This window comes from Mercurialis annua, linkage group LG1-X (genome assembly GCF_937616625.2).
Source record: "Mercurialis annua linkage group LG1-X, ddMerAnnu1.2, whole genome shotgun sequence".
Taxonomy (NCBI): domain Eukaryota; kingdom Viridiplantae; phylum Streptophyta; class Magnoliopsida; order Malpighiales; family Euphorbiaceae; genus Mercurialis; species Mercurialis annua.
This window is the reverse complement of record NC_065570.1, coordinates 63,276,376-63,296,182: the sequence shown is the minus strand read 5'-3', so window position 1 is coordinate 63,296,182 and position 19,807 is coordinate 63,276,376. Positions and strand designations below refer to the sequence as shown.

Genomic DNA, 19,807 nt, shown 5'->3' with positions numbered 1-19,807 from the left:
TTCAAATCCTCCAACAAACGCTCGACCTCTCTAATTATATATAAGAAAAAAATACTATTTCCTTTTTATTTATCAAATAAAAAAACTATAATATTATAATACTCCATATTGTTGTAAATATAAAAGTGTATGTGGAAGAGTCACGTAATCCATGAATGGAAGAAACAATCATCAAATCTTTCTCTGTTATTATTCCTTCAACTATCTATCTGTCTTTAACTCTCTCTCTCTCTCTCTCTCTCTACAATCAAAAATGTTGTCTCAATCTTTTAATTCTTTGAAAAATATAATTCTAATTCTTTAATTCTTCAAACCAATACCATTCTTTATTCATTCCATTTCTTCTTTCTTAATTCTTCATTTCTTCAACACAACAAAAACAACAACATTTTACAAACAAACCAACATTATTGTTATTATTATGGCTCCGGCTCTTTTTCCGGCCGGAATTGTGATATTGGCGACGGTGGCGACGGTTGTGGTTTTTGGTTATTCTTTTCCGACCACAACTACGCTTACTTTAGAAAGAGGAATTCCGGCGAGTCATAAGCTAGAGTTAAGTGAGCTTATAGAGAGAGATAGTTTTAGACACAGAAGAATATTGCAGCAGTCTTCTGGAGTTGTTGATTTTCCTGTTCAAGGCACTTTTAATCCTTTTCTTGTTGGGTATGATTTTTTTCTTTTTCTTTTTGTTTATGCATTTCTGAATTGGGTTTTTTTTTCATTTATTTTGCTTTTTGAATTTGTAGTTTTAGAAAAGGAATGTTCTTTTATTTTGTATTTTTTGTCATTTTCTATACGAATAGATGATTATTTTGCATTTATTTTGGTGGTTTGATTTGGTAATGTTCTTGTTCCTTTTTTGATTGTTCAGGCTTTATTTTACAAGAGTACAATTGGGTTCTCCTCCAAGAGATTTTTATGTACAAATAGACACCGGAAGTGATGTTCTTTGGGTTAGTTGCAGCTCCTGTAATGGTTGCCCTGTTACTAGTGGACTCCAAGTAAGTTCACTTTCAATTGTAACCTAGGTAGCATGAGTACCGACACGGGGAAACGGTGTTATTTTAAGATTTTCTATATTAAAAATAGAAGTTTCATGTCCGAAGCGCCAAGTTTTCTGACATATTCTCTAAACAAAAGACGTTGATTGAATGAAGTATCGGGGAAACTTGACACTTAGACATGGCAAAACTGTATTATTTTAAAGTTTCCTATGCTAAAATTGAAGTTTTGAGTCCGAAATGCCAAGTTCCCGACACGTTTTTGAAACGGAAACGTTGATTCAATGAAGTCTCCGTGCAACTTAGTGTATCTCTATATTTTTGCTTTTGTGAATCCAATTTCAGCAAGTTTGTGAAACAAAATTAGGAATTTAGTGCCTTATTGTACTTCTTGGTTATACAGATTCCACTCACTTTTTTTGATCCCGGGAGCTCATCAACATCTTCATTGATCTCTTGTTCAGACCAACGTTGTGCTGCTGGAATTCAATCATCGGATTCTCTCTGCTCTTCACGAAATAATCAGTGTTCTTATACATTTCAATATGGGGATGGAAGCGGCACATCAGGCTATTATGTAGCAGATTTGATTCATCTCGATACAGTTCTTAGTGGGTCACAGACTAATAATTCTACTGCTCCCGTTGTCTTTGGGTGAGCTTTCTTGGATGTGTTGAACATGTGATAAACTGATTGTAGATGTATGGTCTTTATATAGTAGGAGTCGAATTTGTAAACTTATATGGTGAACTATGAAACAGGTGTAGCACAATACAAACTGGGGACTTGACAAAATCCGATAGAGCAGTTGATGGGATATTTGGATTTGGCCAACAAGAAATGTCTGTCATTTCCCAGTTGGCTTCACATGGAGTAACACCAAAGGTTTTCTCCCATTGTTTGAGAGGAGATGATTCTGGTGGCGGCGTGCTGGTTCTTGGAGAAATTGTGGAGCCAAATATTGTTTATACTCCGCTTGTCCCATCACAGTATGTTCTGCTTCCTGCTTTAACTCCTAAGGTTTTTCATCATAATGAGTACAATTATTAGTTTTTTGTTTAGTAAATTTTGAAGAAGGGACATTTATTTTTTTAAACAAACAACTATCTTATATCTAAACGAGAATCGTCAATATAGATGGTTAAAATATAGTTCGTTCCGGAAAATCTTTGTTTTTGTAATAGTTTATCTGCAGCATCTCTGTGAAGTAATTTTCAATGATTTCTTGCATTGTGTTTCTGTATTCCTGCATATTTGTGTTATCTTGTCTTGTGTTTCTGTCATCAGATATATATTTTTTTCCGTTTTGATTAGTCTGATTTGGTATATTTTTGGAAGCTTGGTATACTTGGTAGTTCTATAATCATCTGTTAAAGAATTAGTAGACTCAGTTGTTCCCTCTTTGATAATATAGGCTAGTCCCTATTTGATCATTTTGGATATTCCCTGTTTGATAATTTCTTAACTATGACTGCTTATCCGGTAATTTACACTAATTGTCTCTAGGCTATTGTCTCTCTTCTCGAACTGTCTCTAAATTTTAATTCGTACCTCAATTATTCCATAAACTTTTATTTAATAACTTGATTGTCCAAGCCGTTACTTATGCGTCGTTTTTGTCAATTTTAATGATGTGGAGAGCCAATTAGAGTCCTATGCAGATGTCTAAAATCTAAATTATAATTTTTGCCACACGTTGCCATGCGGTAATTTTAGGGGGTACGGATTAAAGTTTAGGGATGGTTGAGAGAGAGGGACGATAGTTTTGGACACTTAGTGTAAATTACCACCTGCTAATCTAGGCAGAGAAAAACGGCCCGCTTAGTGTCCTTGAAACTAGCAGACACAGCAGAAATGAAACATAAAATTACGAATGATAACCTAAGTTGCACGGAAACGGAAACGGAAATGGAAACGGGGAAACGAAATTTTTCAAAATATAAGAAACAGAAACGTGGGAGAAACGTGTAAATAGTAAAAATATAGGGGGTATATTTATAAACTATTATAACAATTAATAAGATAAATTATTTGAATATATAACATATCTATAAATTCCATAACTATAAAGTCTATGGGTAATTGATTAGATCTTTTATTTATAGGTAACATTATTTATGGATTTTTTTAACTATTTAAGAATTTTTTATAAAGGAAACGAGTTTCCAACTGTTAGTATTTACGGAAACGGGCCCGAAATGTTTCCGAAGAGTTTCTGAATTGACAACTGTTAAAATAGTATAATTTTTAAGTTGTTTAGTTTGCTAATGGGAAAGTCACGGCTAGCATTAAGTGTGACTAAACATATGTATCTCTGAAATTCCAGGCCTCATTATAATTTAAACCTGCAAAGCATTTCTGTCGGTGGCCAAATGTTGGCGATTAATCCATCAGTTTTTGGAACCTCAGCCACTCAGGGAACCATAGTCGATTCTGGAACAACCTTGGCGTACCTTGCAGCAGGAGCTTACGATCCATTTGTCAGCGCTGTAAGTTTCAGAAAAGCTCTTCGCCGGCTCATTTAAACTTCTCCTCTACATTCTTTTGAAGTATTTAGTTCTTCTCGTGCAGATAACAAGTATTGTTTCACCAAATGCACGTACATATCTTTCAAAAGGAAATCAGTGTTACCTTGTCACATCCAGGTTCACTTTCCATATCTGTATTTCTGTTTGAATTCTAATGAGTATGTTATTCTGTGAGATTCTCATAAACTAAATTTCACATTCAGCGTTACTGACGTATTTCCTCTAGTAAGTTTAAACTTTGCTGGTGGTGCGTCGATGATTTTAAATCCTCAGGACTACCTCCTGCAGCAAAATTCCGTCGTAAGTTAACAACAACGTAGTTTTCTTTATTAAGAATATATTGATGTACTCTTCATTCTTAAAAACGTGTATTATCATATTTTGTCTTTCCGCTATTTGTGTTTCATTTCTGTTAAAATGTAGAAGTTAGATTTTATTTTTATTTACCTCATTTTATTTGTTATGGTTGTTTGAAACAACTCGATTCTCTGAAGTTCAAATGCTACCGATGGCTGTCAATGAAACTCGGATTGATATTTCAGACATTATATAACCTGGAATACTTTTACTGTATCGCAGGGTGGAGCTACAGTGTGGTGCATCGGCTTCCAAAAAACTCCAGGTCAACAGATAACCATCTTAGGAGGTATAGCATACTAAAATTTTATTAAATATCAAGAAATTTTATTTGTGAGGCTGCATTCTAAAATTTGTCTTTGGCATTTAATCATATTTTTACAATTTTTTGACTTTCTTGTTACAGATCTTGTTCTAAAAGACAAAATCGTTGTTTATGATATTGCTAATCAACGGATTGGATGGGCTAGTTATGACTGTAAGTTAAAATTTCCTAACAGATCATGTGGAAACAAAAAAAGGTTTTACCATCAATTACTGATATTGAACATGCACCAAGTCTTTTAAGAATCTAGCCAAACTCGGTCAGTTCTTCTCTGAAAATCAAAATAATGTTCAGCCTCTTCTAAATCAGAGAAAACCGCAAAAATCAAAAACTACTGAACCAACTAAACTATGAGACCGTTTGGTTCTTTATTTATTAATCTGAATATGATTCATTTACTAGTTCTCAATTTATTTGTTAATATAGAATGTTATTTTATTCGTCGAACTGGTTGAACTGTAAAATGGTGGCCACACCGGCTTCATGCACCCATTTCTAAATCTCCATAAACTTCCTTCCCTGCCAGGTTCGCTGTCGGTAAATGTTTCTACAACTACAAATACTGGCAAAAGTGAGTTTGTCAATACCGGGGAGTTCAGTGATAACAATTCACCAAGAGAGGTGCCACGCAAGCTGATACCGATAACTATAATAGTTCTCCTTCTGCATATATTTACTGTTTCCCGGAGTTGCCTGTTTTTATAGCATATCATGAACTACTATTCTTTTCTTTCGTTTAAAATTTTTCGTGCCAGTTTATTGAAAGAGCCATACATTCATTACCTGTTCGGTCAGGACCGACCAGCTGCTAGGTGTGCAATAGTTTATGGGCCATTGTGACTGATCTTCGCATTTTGCTTGGGAATATTTTTATTTCCGTTAGCCATGTATACTTGGAGTTACTTGCTTTAGGAGTCAAATCTATAGATATAGCATTGTAAATTATATTGCATACAGGATTATTAATGTAGTAACACAGCTTAATTCATTTACAGAATATTTTTTTTGAACAAAGGGTCAACGCGCCCCCTAAATTTGTGTCACGGGGTCATCTAACCCAATTTATACTTTTTTGAGCAACTAACCCCAAAACTCTTCATTTTTGTGTCAAGTAACCCCATAATTGTATTTTCAAAACGCGTAAAATATAAATAGGAGGTGAGGGATGCAAAAAAGTAATTAGATACGTCCCTAATTGTTGCTATATAATTATCCTAAATCTGTTTTTTAAAATAAAAATATAAATTATGGGGTTATTTGACCCAAAAATGAAGAGTTTTGGGGTTAGTTGTTCAAAAAAGTATAAATTGGGCTAGATGACACCGTGTCACAAGTTTAGGGGGCGCGTTGACCCTTTGCTCATATTTTTTTAGGTTTTTTACAGTTTGGATGGTACCTCATCATAACTTCTATACAAGAATTTTTTTTTCCCTACTCCATTCTATTCAATCTAATTTAAACTATTGTGTTTGGCAATTTTAATATAAATTTTCAATTTTGGTTATTTAAAATATGAATTATTAATTATTTAAAATTTGGAAAATAAATAACTCAAATGAACACCAGAATATACATTCTACTAGCAGGCAGGCAGGCACGGCAAATGAGATGTTTACGTCACAATTCTATAACATTCTGAAGTTTATGAATATTTACAATTGCCCCTAAAATAAAAGGTAGGTCACATCTTGCCTACTTCAAGAGTGGAATGAAATACAGATTTGAACTTCATGTTTCAGAAGTTTGATTTGATCAATCATTCACAAATAATCCTATCATTAGGAGAATTATTAAATTTGATCAATCATAAAACAAAAAAGGTAATCTTTATATAAATAGATTTAGTAAGGAAAATTACTAAATTTGATCAACAATTCATGAGAAGGGGTTATTACTATTTTAACGAATGTAAAAAGACATGGCAAAGAGAATTTAGAAATAGTTCTTTATCTGATTACAGTTCAACAACTTTTGTTCTTTATCAGCGTATAATTTTTTTCGTTCTTTAAAAGGTTCAGTTCAAAATAAAATGAATCTTTAAATCCATAATTATCAACATCAACATCAACAAACAAAATATGAGACATTAGAATGGCTGACCATTAAGCAAGGAATTTACAATGAGTTTAAGCAAAATTCCCAAACAAGCCCTATTTTGTTTAAGTTCTAAAGTGTAAATTCTAACCAACCTCCATAACAACCTCTGCTCTGCTGCAAAATAATAATAAGTAGAGGCTCAAAAATTAGTGTTTGGGACCAAACAAAAAGACTAGGTATAGAGTAGATAACTACCAACACTTGTTATGTGCAAAAAAAGTCTACCCAACATGGCCCAAAACCTCAGCAGTAAAACATAAATTCTTTAACATTGTCTTTGATGGCCGGGAGAGCCTGAACTTCTCTAACTCTTCCTGTTGTGTTCAACCCACCAGTGGAGCCACCATCTGATATTTCACCCTCAATGTAATATCGAGCACGGAAAGCTGCTAAATGGGCATAATACGCCGGAGGAACTGCACAAGATTTATATCGTACAAAAACATAAGCATTTATAGGCAATAAGTAAACTCAAAATTTAGCAACAGGGGTATGGTAGCAAACCTATTGACACAGAACGAGTGCACCTCGCATACCTAAAACAGAAACGATAAAACAGTCAGCCATGAAGAAAAAAAAACTCATATTGTTTGTTGTTGAGGACATAGGTTTCAAAATATTACGTGTAACACAGATTGTTAGTCAGCATCTGTAGGTTATCTGCAGTGAACTGATTTTCATCATACAGCACATGGTAATGTGTCGGTCTGCTGGTTCCCTGCACGCACAAGTCCAAAGACAAAAGACTTTTATATGATGTAAACCGGACAGAAAAAAAACATAGGAAACACTCTAGCAGGCTCTTGTTCAACTTAAATAAATAAAATGATTTTCTACCACACCAATACCTGTATTCCGGCATGACTGTTCAGGTAGAAGTCAAACTCCCTCTGGTGGCAAATTTTAGTGTCAATAACAGTACCTGAATAAACAAAAAAGACGTTGATTCCCTCAAAAATGAAAAGAGAACTTCAAAGAGATGACAGCACAAAAGATTTTGGTTCCCTCGAAAAAGAAAAGAGAACTTCAAAGAGACGACAAATGTTAAACCTGGTAGGATATTGCCACTTTTGTCTGTCTGACCACGTTCAACTGGAAAAAGTCGAGTATGGTGCCTTTTCTGCACCACAATGAAGGTTACAGGTGGAAGATACCCAGCTTCCAGCGAAGCACAGGCCTGAAATTATGACATGTATACAAATTAAAATCTGAGAAAGCTCAAACAGTAATTAGATTTCACAAACCATTAGTAATCCCATTTTGAAACTATCTTAACTAATCCTACACTCAGCAGTTGGATCAAGCTATTAAACATTTTGGCTTATAATTGGATATAAAAGAAAGAGAAATCCATAATACCTGTCGAATGGCATCCATCTCCTCCAGCAATACTTGACTGAACTGGCCCTCACTAACACCATCTCTGCCACAAGAAATTCAAGAAAAGAAAATCAGAACCTTGTTAAGATATGACAGCTTAAAAATCCTCTACTGAATATACCTGTAGAATATAATCCTGTGAGGTTTATGCCCAGTTTCTCTTCTAAATGCAATCAACAGCTCCCTGAATACAAGAAAGCACATACGGACCTAAATCAGATTTTCTGAAGTCTGGCTTAAAAACAAAGAATTTAGAAGCATTTGTGAAAAGTTCTTACCTAACCATTCCAGAATGAGTTATTCCCTTCTGTGGATCCACATTTGATTTATATAGATCACGGATCATTTCCTCACGGTGAGCCTGGGCAGAGACAAGTCCTCTATATTTTGTTACCTCAGGCCAGTCCATAGAAGCCACTACCTGCAGCAGCAGCCACTCCAGAATTAGAATAATGACAAGAAACAATGAGATACAGACAGCAGACTGCTTGACTTACTGCTGCTATTGACGGACTAGAATCCTCTCCTGGAGATGGATGGGTTACATCGGCACCAAAGATGATCGTAGGACGATCAGACACAAGAGGCATCCTCCTCATGAAAGCATCATTTAACACAGTGTTTCGTCCCCCAACCTATAATATTTTAATTCACAGAGTTTAAAATGAAAAAGCGTAGAAGTAATCCAAGAAATAAGAAGAGATTGCAATAACATGCAAAACAAACCTTGACATTAATTTTCAGAGATAGATTCTCAAAATACTGTTTGCTCATTTTTGTTGCTTGCTTGGGTTGACAACACTGAGACATAATTCCCAATTCTGTTTCACAAATTCTCTTGATTTTCCCTATAAAGAAGATACCCATATGTGAGAAGCCAGACAAACTTATTACTGAAAATTATAAATACGATTTGGTTACCAACCATAAGAGCCGCTGACATCAGGTAGAATAATAATCAACAGCTGCAGCTTTGCCTTCTTCTCCATGCACTGCTTGTGAACATCGACAAGAACCCTCTCAATTTGCCCAGGATGAGCTGAAATTATTGGAATTATAGGATTTGGGTTGAACACCTAGCAACACATGCAATAAATTTATAAAGGTAAGCTATAGGATTACAACAGTCAAACATCACAGGATAAATATAAAATGACAGGCAGGATATGTATCGCGTCGTACCATTCCCTTGCTGACACACATCTGAATCAGTTGCCTACAGAAGTCAGCAGGCACATCTCTATTGATGTGTGAAGAGAAGTTGACACATGCCCAGAAATCTACTCTCCCACCATTAATCAATTTCTGCAAAAACAGATATAACTATCGTCACTACCTACATTCCACCATCATTATTATTACATTGCTATATAATAATCATTGCATTTGATTCACCTTATTAATCATATTCCATTGTCCACAGCGAGGATCAACACTTTTCTCCCCTCCGGTCTCATGATATTTAAGCTTGAAGAAAGACAAATAAGAATGATTTTCAGTTTCCAGTCTCGTGGTATATAAGATTGAAGCAAGAAAAAAAATGATTTTAAGTTTTATAGTAAATGCATAGTTACCATGGGAGGAGGCAAAACTCGGGCATCGACATATGTTAGTTCTTCCTTCACTGAAATTCCGAATTCATCCCTTACAAGTTCATCTTTGTTGTAACCATTATGCTTAACCATCTAAAACACACACAAAATAATAGGTCCTCAAACCAAAATTAGTAACAGAAAAAACACAAAGTAAAGATTCCAAATAATACCTGTTTAATGCTTTCTTCTCGATCGTGAGGGCGTTGACAGGTTGCTCTGAGCAGCGCTGTTACCTGCCTTTCATTAAGTTTCTTAATGTACCTTTGACCACCCGCAATCGTACAAAGCTGTAATCAAAAAAACATTATAGAAGTAAATAACACCAGCTTCTAATAATCCTAATGTTCTATCAAAAAAAAAAGAGTGAAGTTAAAAGAAAACCTCCATGGGCAAGTAAATGGGTTTTAAATCACTTCCAGCTTGAAGGGCAGGCAAGGACGTATACTTAAGCGCAATACTGTATTTTTCACGAAAATACTGAACAACTGATATGTCTACACTCTTCTCATCCAAGGTGAAACTAGGGAGAGAATAAATAAAATTAGCCATGAAACTAGAATCAATTCAAAAAAAAGAAACATAACATGAACGTCGATACAACCAAAAATAACTTACAAGATTTGATTCAGTGGCTTAGTGGATAAGCCAGTAATCTTGTAGCTTTTAGTATACGCCCCATGACTTAGTTTCACTTTCACAGTTCTCAAAGCTTTTTTTAGCTGAAAATAGAAGGGAAAGTAAAAAATTGAATTACTCAGTTTAGAAACTAAAAATTCCGGAAAACAACAGAGCCAAAACCATTGATACATTTGCAATCATTTGAAGCGGCAGAATTACCTTAAGCCGATCTTGATCAGAGATAGTCCGTGACATGTCTCTCAACCTCAAGTATTGAGCGGCAAAGTCTGTCACTAAAACAGGCTCATAGAATGCTCTGGCTGACACATCTGTGAAACAAAAATTAGATAAATATCTTTCAGGGTAAAAAAAGTGAACAGCAGCCTACATGAGGCTACATTAAAAATATGAAAAGGAAAAGAACAGCTTATAAACCAGACCTATATTAAGAGAAAGCCCCATCTGCGTTGGCCGAAGGCTTTGATAGTATCCTCTCCAGTACTCTACACCATCACCGAGCACTCCTGTTCTCCCCAACTCAGGTGAGAAAAATGACCTCCCAACAATAGTGTACCTGGTCAAACAAATCTCATGCAATCAATATTACTATCGTGAGAGAGAAAGAATTCAAAAAAGACAAAAGTAACGTACTTCTCTGAAGGTGTTGCCCTAAGAACAATGTCGAGAGCTTGAATAGTTTCTTGGGGAGCATCCATTTGTCTACCAATTAAGAATTGCTTGAGATGATGAAGATCGGCCTTAGATGCAAACTTAATTACTACCTTGAATTCACGTTCCCTCCTGTAACATAATAAAAGAAACAACTATAAACAGGAGAGAAATACACAAAATCATGTAGACAAAAAAAAAATTTACTTCTTGGATGAAGCAGAAGAAGACCCAGCAGCATTCCCATCAGAATCAGGAAGCTTAACAACAAATTCTTTAGATTCAAAAGGTAAAGGCCCTGCAGTGTAAATACTTTTTCTGCCATCATAAGCTGCCCTTCGGTTGCCCAGGTGTGACTCACGAAACAAACGAATAAGCTGAGATATAACATCCCTGTTAACCTTCTTTGATGTAATTTCCGGATTTATGCTCACCTATGTGATCAACATCTATCTAAGTCAGAAAACTATTTAAAAAACAGTAAAAAAACCAACAAAAGAAAAAAAAAGCTGCCATGTGATTAAATCATGACACAATGCTCAAAAACAATTTTAATAGATAAAATAAATATCTTCATTGTACTTGTTAACAATATCCTGCAGGTCGAAAAAGCCATCAAAAAGTGTGGACAACTAGGCGAGAAATATAAGGACCCACACAGAGTAGAAAAACAATTAGGTAAGAATAACGAAAGCAAAAGTGACAATAAAAAAATAGTACAAGCAGCAGGGAATAAAAGAAACGTATCCCTAAATTGAAAAGCAAAAAATATAAATTACAAATATGAATGCAAAATGAAAAATAGTTTCATGATATTTTTACGGAAAAAGTGGAAAATATAAATAAAAGCATAGAATATTTAATCAATAAAAGCATTACACAGCACTGAAACTCTTAATAATAGTAAACCGAACAGAGGAAATAGAACCAACGTCTCGCATTGAAAAACAAATGAAAAAATAAAATATAGAGAGAGAAACACAGAGATCATTATATTATTAACACACAACGATGAACCAGAGAAATAATAAATAAATCAAAAACAAAACATATAAAAAATAAACCGAAAAGAATTAAACATAAGATGATGCAAACAGACTCCATAAATAATACTGTATATAATATATTAAAAACAAACAAAATAAAAAAATATTATTATCGTCAGGTATGTGTATACATAGCGTATATGTTTTGGAACATTACTCACATCGTATTGATGAAGATCTCTGTCAGCCACGTCAACCAAAAAATGGTTAGCCCTAACCACGCATTTCATCCCCGCCTTCCCGTAACCCGGTCTGCTAGGAAACCGAACCGCCTTTGAAGACGCCGGAGGAGCCGCCGGATCTCTAGTGGTAAGCTTCTGCTCCACCTCCTGTCTCAGCTTCTCCACAGAAGGAGAGCTCGAAGCCGACGCCGCACCAGCAGCGGGCGGCGCACTTGATGACGCCGGTGAAGGTGTTGGAGCAGCCGCAGCGGGTGGCGCTCTTGATAATAATGGTGAGGGTACAACAGGACGAGCAGCCGCAGCAGTTGATGAAGTAGTAGTCATCGGAGTGCGAGAGAGAGACGGAAAGTCTGATGCAGCCGGCGGAGGAGGAGCAGCATGTTGAGCGTACGGTCCAACTCGGCCTCTACCCCCACCGCCACGTCCACCACCACCACCGCGATTAAACGACGGCGATGGAGAAGCAGATTGTTGATCGCGGTTCGATTCTGGTCTCCGACCACCGCCACCACGGCGAGACATTGTAATGCTATATGAAACGGTTACGTTTAGTGAGAAATTTAAACAACAAAACGGAGAGAGAGGGAGAGAGAGTCAGGTAGGAGAAAAGGCAGAGGAGAGTATATATAGAAAGACGTGTAAAATGACGTGATTAGCGAGTGACAAGGAGAGTGGTGTGAGTGGCGTGTGCAACGGAAGTTTAATACTTTATGACGCTTATACCCTTCATAAATTGTACACACTGATTTTCGGTGTTTGGCTACTACTGTATCAAAACCCGAGTTTTATGGGCATGTACTTGGTGTGCGACTCTGTGGTTTCTCGAGACAAAAAACGACAGCGGTTTATTGTTAGTATTAAAGATAAGGAGTGGAGGAGTCATGCTAATTAGCTAAAGTGATTAGCGACCGGTTAAGATAATTATTAGTATCATTAATAGTTTTATAAAAAAATACACTTTTGTTTAGTAGCAGTAATAAGAGGGTAATGCAGTCGAGCCAACTCACGTGCTATTCGAAATTGACTCGAAATTTTTTGAAATCGAGCCAACTCATATTCAGTCGAGTTTGAATTATTCGACTCAATTGTACAATCAAGTTTGAACTCCAAAATACTTGATTCAATGAGCTCGCGAGAGTAATCGAGTCAAGTTGAGCTCGGGTCTAAATTATTTTACCGAATTTGAGCTCGAACTCCTGAAATAAAACTTAATCGGGTTGGAATCGAGTTTTGAATTTTGAATTTTGTTGTCAAGTTGAGCTCGACTCGACTCGATTATACCCTAAATAATACTCATTCAGTCTCATTAAATATATATATATGTATATATTATATTTTCAAAATAAATAAAGAGTATAAAAAAAATTATAATTCACCATTTTAATACATTTTGTATAATTTTTTTTACCTTGCAATATTTATTCGTCCAGCTTCCTTCAAAAGGTGTATATTCCAAAAACTAATTCATACACTTTTATTGCTACGTTAGATGGATTAAAAAAAGAAAATTAAAAATAAAAGTTATACAGTAGTATTATCCAATTCGACAATCTTTTTGAATATCAAAAAGTATTAAAACTGACAAATAAAATGGGATAGAGGAAACAGTAGATTTTAGAGTTAAAATTTATTTGCAAAAATACATAATTGATTGTCATTTTTATAAATTAAACAGTGTATAAATCTTTCAAATAAGATAAAATTATTTAACATCTCAGAATAAAAGATAATAAATGTGTAGCCGCCGACAAATTCAATTCTCCTTCGTTTGAGTTTTACGTCAAATGATAAGAAAATTAACCTGTATAGTATTTAAATAAAAAATAAATCAAACTTTTCTAGTACTACTATTATTTAAGTAAAGGAAATATTATCTCGAATTTAAGCATTTGGAAAGTACTCCTACTTCTCATTCTAATTGAAAAATCTCCCTTTATGTGAATCCCATTCTATTTTTCAATTTCCATTTATTAAAATATTTTTTATTTTTTCAAACTTTCCATATTTTATTATTTTAAAATTATTTGTTTATAGTTTTTTGGAATAAAATCTGACTTCGACTTCGATTAGACCTTTTGTCGGGTTATTTGGTAAATTTTTCCTAATCTATCATTTTTCTCTTATTATGTTATTTTGTGAAAGATTGTTTATAGTTTTAGTTGTATATTTTTAGGTAAAATTTAAAATTATTAAACTAAAACACATTGAAAAAAAATATATAATGCATCCTTCAAGCTGATACACTCTGATTTGAGGGGTCAAAGTTGGTATTTAGACAAATTAATTTTGTTTCCAAAAATAATATATAAATATATAAGAAGAAATCTCATTTTATGAAGGTAATGATTAATTTTTAAGTAAAGAAATAAAAGTGGACATACACTACACTATTTCCTATTTTATTTACAATTTTATATTATTATTTTTTGTCCTTATTTTTTTAACTTTTTTTTACGAAAAATACCTTTTTTTTAATTTCACCAATACTTTGTTTCACTTTTTAATGATTTATTTTCTTTTTTATTTTTTATCGTGTTTTTTAGTGTAACTATGATGCATTATATTGTTATCTATTGTATTTTTTTATTGTTTTTATAGTGTAACAATAGTGTATATATAGTATGTTTATGGTATTTTTATAGTGTTTTTATAGTGTATACCATAAAAACACTGCAAATACACCATAAATATTGCAAATGCATATATATAAAAAAAGGCAGAAATACAACAAAAAAATATAGACGTACCGAAAAACACCAGAAATACACCATACATACACCAAAATATACTATAACATAAGTATATTATAAAACACTGCAAATACATCATAAATCAATTCGTTCTTTACAAAATCAGTAGCATTAAAATAAAAAAACAAATTTATGAATAAGAAAAAATAATTATATGAATAATATAACTGTTTTATAAACAAAAGAATATAAATTTACAATAATTTTATTTACATAATGTTTAAATCATAAAAAAAAACCTAAAAATTGCAAAAAATATAAAAACGATATCGAAAAATTCATAGTTTGAACGGAAGAGACGAACGGAAAAGCAACCGGAAGAGACGAGAAACTCATCAGAAATAAACGAACGAAAAAGCGAACGGCATAGACGAACGAAAAAACAACCGGAAGAGATAAACGGAAAATAAGAAAAAAAATAGAGAATTTTGAGAAAAAAAGAGAGAACAACAAATGTGGCTATATAAAATATTAACCTAAAATGAGATAAGTCTTTTATATATAGTAGGTATTTTTGTAAATATGTTTGTTATTAGTGTAGAATAGGAAATTATGAAAAAAATGGACAAATTTATTGTAAGTATATTTGAAAATGAGATATTTTGAAAATAATCCCTTTTTTTTTCAAAGATAACAATATGTAAATATATAAGAAGAAAGGTTATCTCATTAAGACAATGAATCATTCTTAATTAAAGAAATAAAAGTGTATTTCGTGGCTACAAATTGAGCCATTTAAATACACATTTGTTTAACAAAGTAAAATATCAATGTACGAAAATTTGTTAAACAAACGGTAGCAATATAGAACGAAAAAAATTTAAAAAGAAAATTACTTACTATCGGTAGCAAAGCAAATTCACTTAGTGCTAGTTATGAATGGAAAGAAATACCATCATTATTCGCTTTTTTACATAAAAAGAAAAGGTTAAAATAAAGGGTATTATAGTACATTGCAGATTAGTATACAAAATTTACTCTAATTTGTAATTATAATACGAACTTGAAAACTTGACAATTACCATATCAACTTTAATTTTTTAGCAAATTGGTACACCGAACTAAAAAAAACACTAACGCGGACATTGTAATAAACAACCATGTGTTGTTGCATGGTTGGTCGGTGTACCAATTTGTCAAAAAATAAAAGTTGGTGTGGTAATTGTCAAATTTTAAAGTTTATGTTGTAGTTGCAAATTAGGAAAAAGCGACCGGAGGAGACGAGAAACTCATCAGAAGTAAACGAACAGAAGCGCCAACGGAAAAACGAATAGAAGAGGCAAACGACAAAGCAACCTGAAGAGACAAACGAAAAATCAAATGGAAAATAAGAAGAAAAGAAGAAAGAATTTTAAGAGAAAGAGAGAGAAGAGAGTGTGGCTATGTAAAAAAATTAAATTAAAATGAGATAAGACTTTTATATATAAGAAGTATTTTTGTAAATATGTTTGTTATTACTGTAGAAAGGGAAATGATGATAAAATAGCTAAATTTGTTGTAAATAAGTTAGTTTGAAAATAATCCCTCTATATATCGCATGCATTATAATAACAAGGGTTAATTCTTAAAAAAATCACGAACTTTATACGGAATTTTATTTTAATCATGACTTTTAAAAGTTGTCATTTAAAGGCACGAACTTTCATTTTATTTTAAATCTATCACCAAAGTACTTATCTGACTAAAAATTCATAATCCAAGATACTCTATCTGAAAGATAATAAGATTTAATGTTGATTAATAATTTGGGTCTTTCATTAATGGTTTAGTGAAGAATTTAATTAATAAATATACACTGAAATGATGAATTTGAAACAATATGAAAGTTTGTGTCTTTAAATGGTAACTTTTAAAGGTTATGATTAAAATGAAACTTCGTGTAAAGTTCGTGATTTTTTTAAAAATTAACCCTATAACAAAATTTATAAGTTCCATTGTAGAATTTTTTTGTTTATATGCTGATAGATTATCGGAATATTGATGTATATATCCATAAGTTAATAATTTATACTTATTAAATAATTTTTGATGAATTTTTATATATATAATTATCCACGAATTACTGAAAGATAAATTCATTGATAAATATTCAAATTTAGTACATCAATTTTTCTGTAGGTAATCATCATGATAACTTGGATACCTTGCACTTTAATTTCGTCAACAATTTTTTTTTCAATTAAAAGATAATTAAACAAGACTTAAATAAATAAAAACAATTATTTAAAGACTTGCTTTTTTTTTTTGAAACATTTAAAGACTTGCTTTGAAAAGGGTCACTTGCAAATTAACGATTTGGGTATGGTCCTACGGCTGCCTACTAGAGTTGGTCTTCCTTTTTTTAAGTATATTTTGTACAGGGCCCATGTGCTTTGTCGGACCCACATGTAGAATTAAAACTCTTTTCCACGTAATGAATAAAAAAAAGAATAAAAAAATGGAAAAAGAGAGGAAATAACCGAACGGATAGTCCCGTACAGGGTGATGTTTACACAACTTCCTTGCCAAGCTACTGGGATAAATGTTAGGAATAAGCGGGTACATAAAAGAAGCTTGCAATTGTCCACGTGTATATTATTGATTGGTGTTAAGATCGAAAACGTAAAGACTGGAACTTTCTGCTGTATGAAGTTAGGGAACATGAAGATTATTGTGGACTAGCATGTCTATTATGGCTATCACTTTTGGGCGGGAAATAAAAAAAAAGAAAACAATATCTTCGTTTCAAGGGTTATTGTATGATATCTAAAGCAAATTACAATCAGGTCCTTATGTATATCATGACACTTTTCTTTTTCTTTTTTGAGAATAAAACAATATGGCCATTAACGGTCTAGTCATTGTGTTCACTTTTAATGGTTGTCAATTAAATTAAAAAAATTAAATAAAATTTAAAATTCGTTTACTTACTTCCTCTGTCTCAATAGAGTTGTTCACTTTGCCTTTATCATACAGTTTAAGAAAAACAATTATTGTTCATGGGTTTTGCAAAATTTTCTTTACTTTTCTTGTCATACCCCTATTTAATATAGGGTCTACTTTCAATTTACCTATTAGTGAATTTTAAATAAGGATGATATAAGAAAATTGAGTGTAAAAGTTAGTTACTTTTTGAAAATGGACAAATGTTTTGGGACAAAAAAATTCTCAAAGTGGACAATTTTATTGGGACAGATGGAGTATATTAAAAATGACAAAATTATTTAATTTTCAAATGAAAAGGATAAAAATATAAATTATAACATACGAAAAGTTGAGTAATTGACTCTTATATTGATGAAGTAGGAAAAAAAGATGTTTTTTATATTTTTATTTTATTTTTTAAATTTATATATTTTATTAAATATTAGTGGGAATCTAATTTAAAATGATTTTTTTTAATAACATGTGAAATTATATTTGTAGGAAATGATCATCATTATGTGCCTAGTTGTATTGCATTAAACTTATTAATATCTCAAATGACTATACAAATATATGATTATTTTTTTAAAAAAATCATCGAATATCATTAATCAAATATAAAACAGTCATATTTGTTAGAAATTCGATAAAATTCGAAAATTAAACCCGATGACCTGACATGAAACAGACAACATGCTGCCTGATTTGCATCTACTTACGAAAATAAAAGGTAAATTATCTAACTGTTTCCCCAATAAAATGTCTTCTTCGCTCAATTTTTACCATCACCCGCAAACTGATTTATGAAACCAGAAACTATAGCCATGATATCGGATACAACTAACACATGAAAACCCTTCATACAAAAAGGACAACCACCTTTCACATAAAAAGGGCAACAAACCTTTCATATAAAAAAAATAAAACAAAATTTTCAAAACAAACAAACAAAATACAATATTAAAAAAAAAAAACCTACTATAGCCCATGAACGATTTCATCTTTATTGTTGAAAAATCTCCAATCTATTTTCGATTCTTGATTTATAAAAAATTGAATTGGATTTGTACTTTGTCGATAAATGTTAATCTATCAAAAAAAATTGAAATTTTTTTTGGCTGCTTATTATACTATATAAAATTAAAATAGCATAAAAAAAGATGGCTACCGTAAACGGCATTACCTAAACCATTGACGACATCCGAAGAAGAACTGAGAAAAGAGCTATGAACGGCTAGGGTTTTTTAGACAAAAAAGAGAGAAGATAATTATATGATACTTATTTAGCTAAAATTGTACATATTGATAAAATGTGTGTTTTGTCTTAAATTATGCGAATAAATATTATATATTTTTATTAGTTAATAAATATTTTGTAAATTGAGTCATGAATTCACTTATAAAAAAGAGATAAATTTGATAATTATTTAGTTAAAACCGTTTTAAAATCTTAAAAGGACAAATAATTGTTTTGTGAGCTCCGAACTTCCTCAGCTCGTCTGCGTCTATCATTCTCTCTATTTCTACTTTTAGGTCTCGGCACCCATCTGTCTCGTGCCCATAATCTTCATGAAACTTGAAGTATTTTCTTGTGTCTCTGATTTCGGCTTTCATCTTAGACGGCCATACCACATTTTTGACACTTTCTTTGATCCACATGAGGACATTGGTTCGGTTGGTGTTCGGCGGTGTAAAGTTTCGTTCATCATCTCGGGGGTCGTATCTTCCTTGGGGGGCAAATCGTCTGCTTTCTTCAGGTTTCCCTCTCTTATCTTCCGATCTTGATTTCGACTTCTCTTTAGGTTTTTCTTTTGATTCCTTCCCCTTCGCCTCTTTTCCGCGAATGGCCTTGCGGCCTTCGTCCAGCTTGAAGTATTTTTGGGCTATGCCCTTCAGGTTTGAGAAAGTAGTTGGTTTGTTAACCAACATTTTGTCCACTAATTTGCAGAATCGTGCTCCCTCTCGTAATGCTTCAGTTGCCATGTCGACATTCAAGTTGTCTATCTTCATAGCTTGCTTGTTGAATCGCTCGATGTAGTTTATTAGTGTTTCTCTTTCCTCCTGAATACACGACCTCAGGACGCTGATGGTCGTTTTCGCTGGTACGTTCGTAAGGTACCTATTGAGAAAATCTGTCGATAGTGAGGCGAAGCTCTTGATCGACCCCGGTTTGAGCTTGTTGTACCATCTCTGGGCGGTCCTTGTGAGAGTGGTTGGGAACACTCGACACAGGATCGCGTCTGATACGCTTAACAGCCCCATGGTGGTGGTGAATCTGGACGTATGGCCTCTAGGATCTCCTTCTCCGTTGAAAGTTGGCAATTTCATGTTATATGGGATTACCTCCTCCAT

At 33.1% G+C, this 19,807-nt stretch overlaps 3 protein-coding genes across 3 annotated transcripts; 1 reads left to right on the top strand and 2 right to left on the bottom strand.

Moving 5' to 3' along the window:
- Positions 1–204: 204 nt before the first annotated feature.
- On the top strand, positions 205–5,202 carry LOC126665593 (aspartic proteinase 36-like). The gene is made up of 10 exons (XM_050358428.2): positions 205–666; positions 875–1,004; positions 1,408–1,658; positions 1,766–1,993; positions 3,331–3,493; positions 3,576–3,649; positions 3,736–3,832; positions 4,112–4,178; positions 4,296–4,367; positions 4,741–5,202. Exons 1-10 carry the CDS (start codon positions 422–424, stop codon positions 4,917–4,919), a joined length of 1,506 nt encoding a protein of 501 aa, XP_050214385.1. The 5' UTR covers positions 205–421; the 3' UTR covers positions 4,920–5,202.
- Positions 5,203–6,293: 1,091 nt separating this feature from the next.
- LOC126655030 (protein argonaute 5) lies at positions 6,294–12,411 on the bottom strand. Its single transcript, XM_050349033.2, has 22 exons — positions 11,781–12,411; positions 10,781–11,007; positions 10,556–10,705; positions 10,345–10,478; positions 10,124–10,233; positions 9,902–10,005; positions 9,668–9,806; positions 9,457–9,573; positions 9,266–9,376; positions 9,087–9,158; positions 8,874–8,996; positions 8,617–8,767; positions 8,418–8,539; positions 8,189–8,326; positions 7,970–8,112; positions 7,813–7,875; positions 7,671–7,734; positions 7,362–7,488; positions 7,160–7,233; positions 6,935–7,029; positions 6,816–6,847; positions 6,294–6,727 (listed from the first exon to the last, which is right to left on the bottom strand). The coding sequence occupies exons 1-22, from the start codon at positions 12,321–12,323 to the stop codon at positions 6,555–6,557; spliced, it is 3,012 nt and encodes a 1,003-aa protein (XP_050204990.1). The 5' UTR covers positions 12,324–12,411; the 3' UTR covers positions 6,294–6,554.
- Positions 12,412–18,886: 6,475 nt separating this feature from the next.
- On the bottom strand, positions 18,887–19,807 carry LOC126674533 (uncharacterized). The gene has a single exon (XM_050368998.1). The coding sequence runs from the start codon at positions 19,805–19,807 to the stop codon at positions 18,887–18,889; it is 921 nt and encodes a 306-aa protein (XP_050224955.1).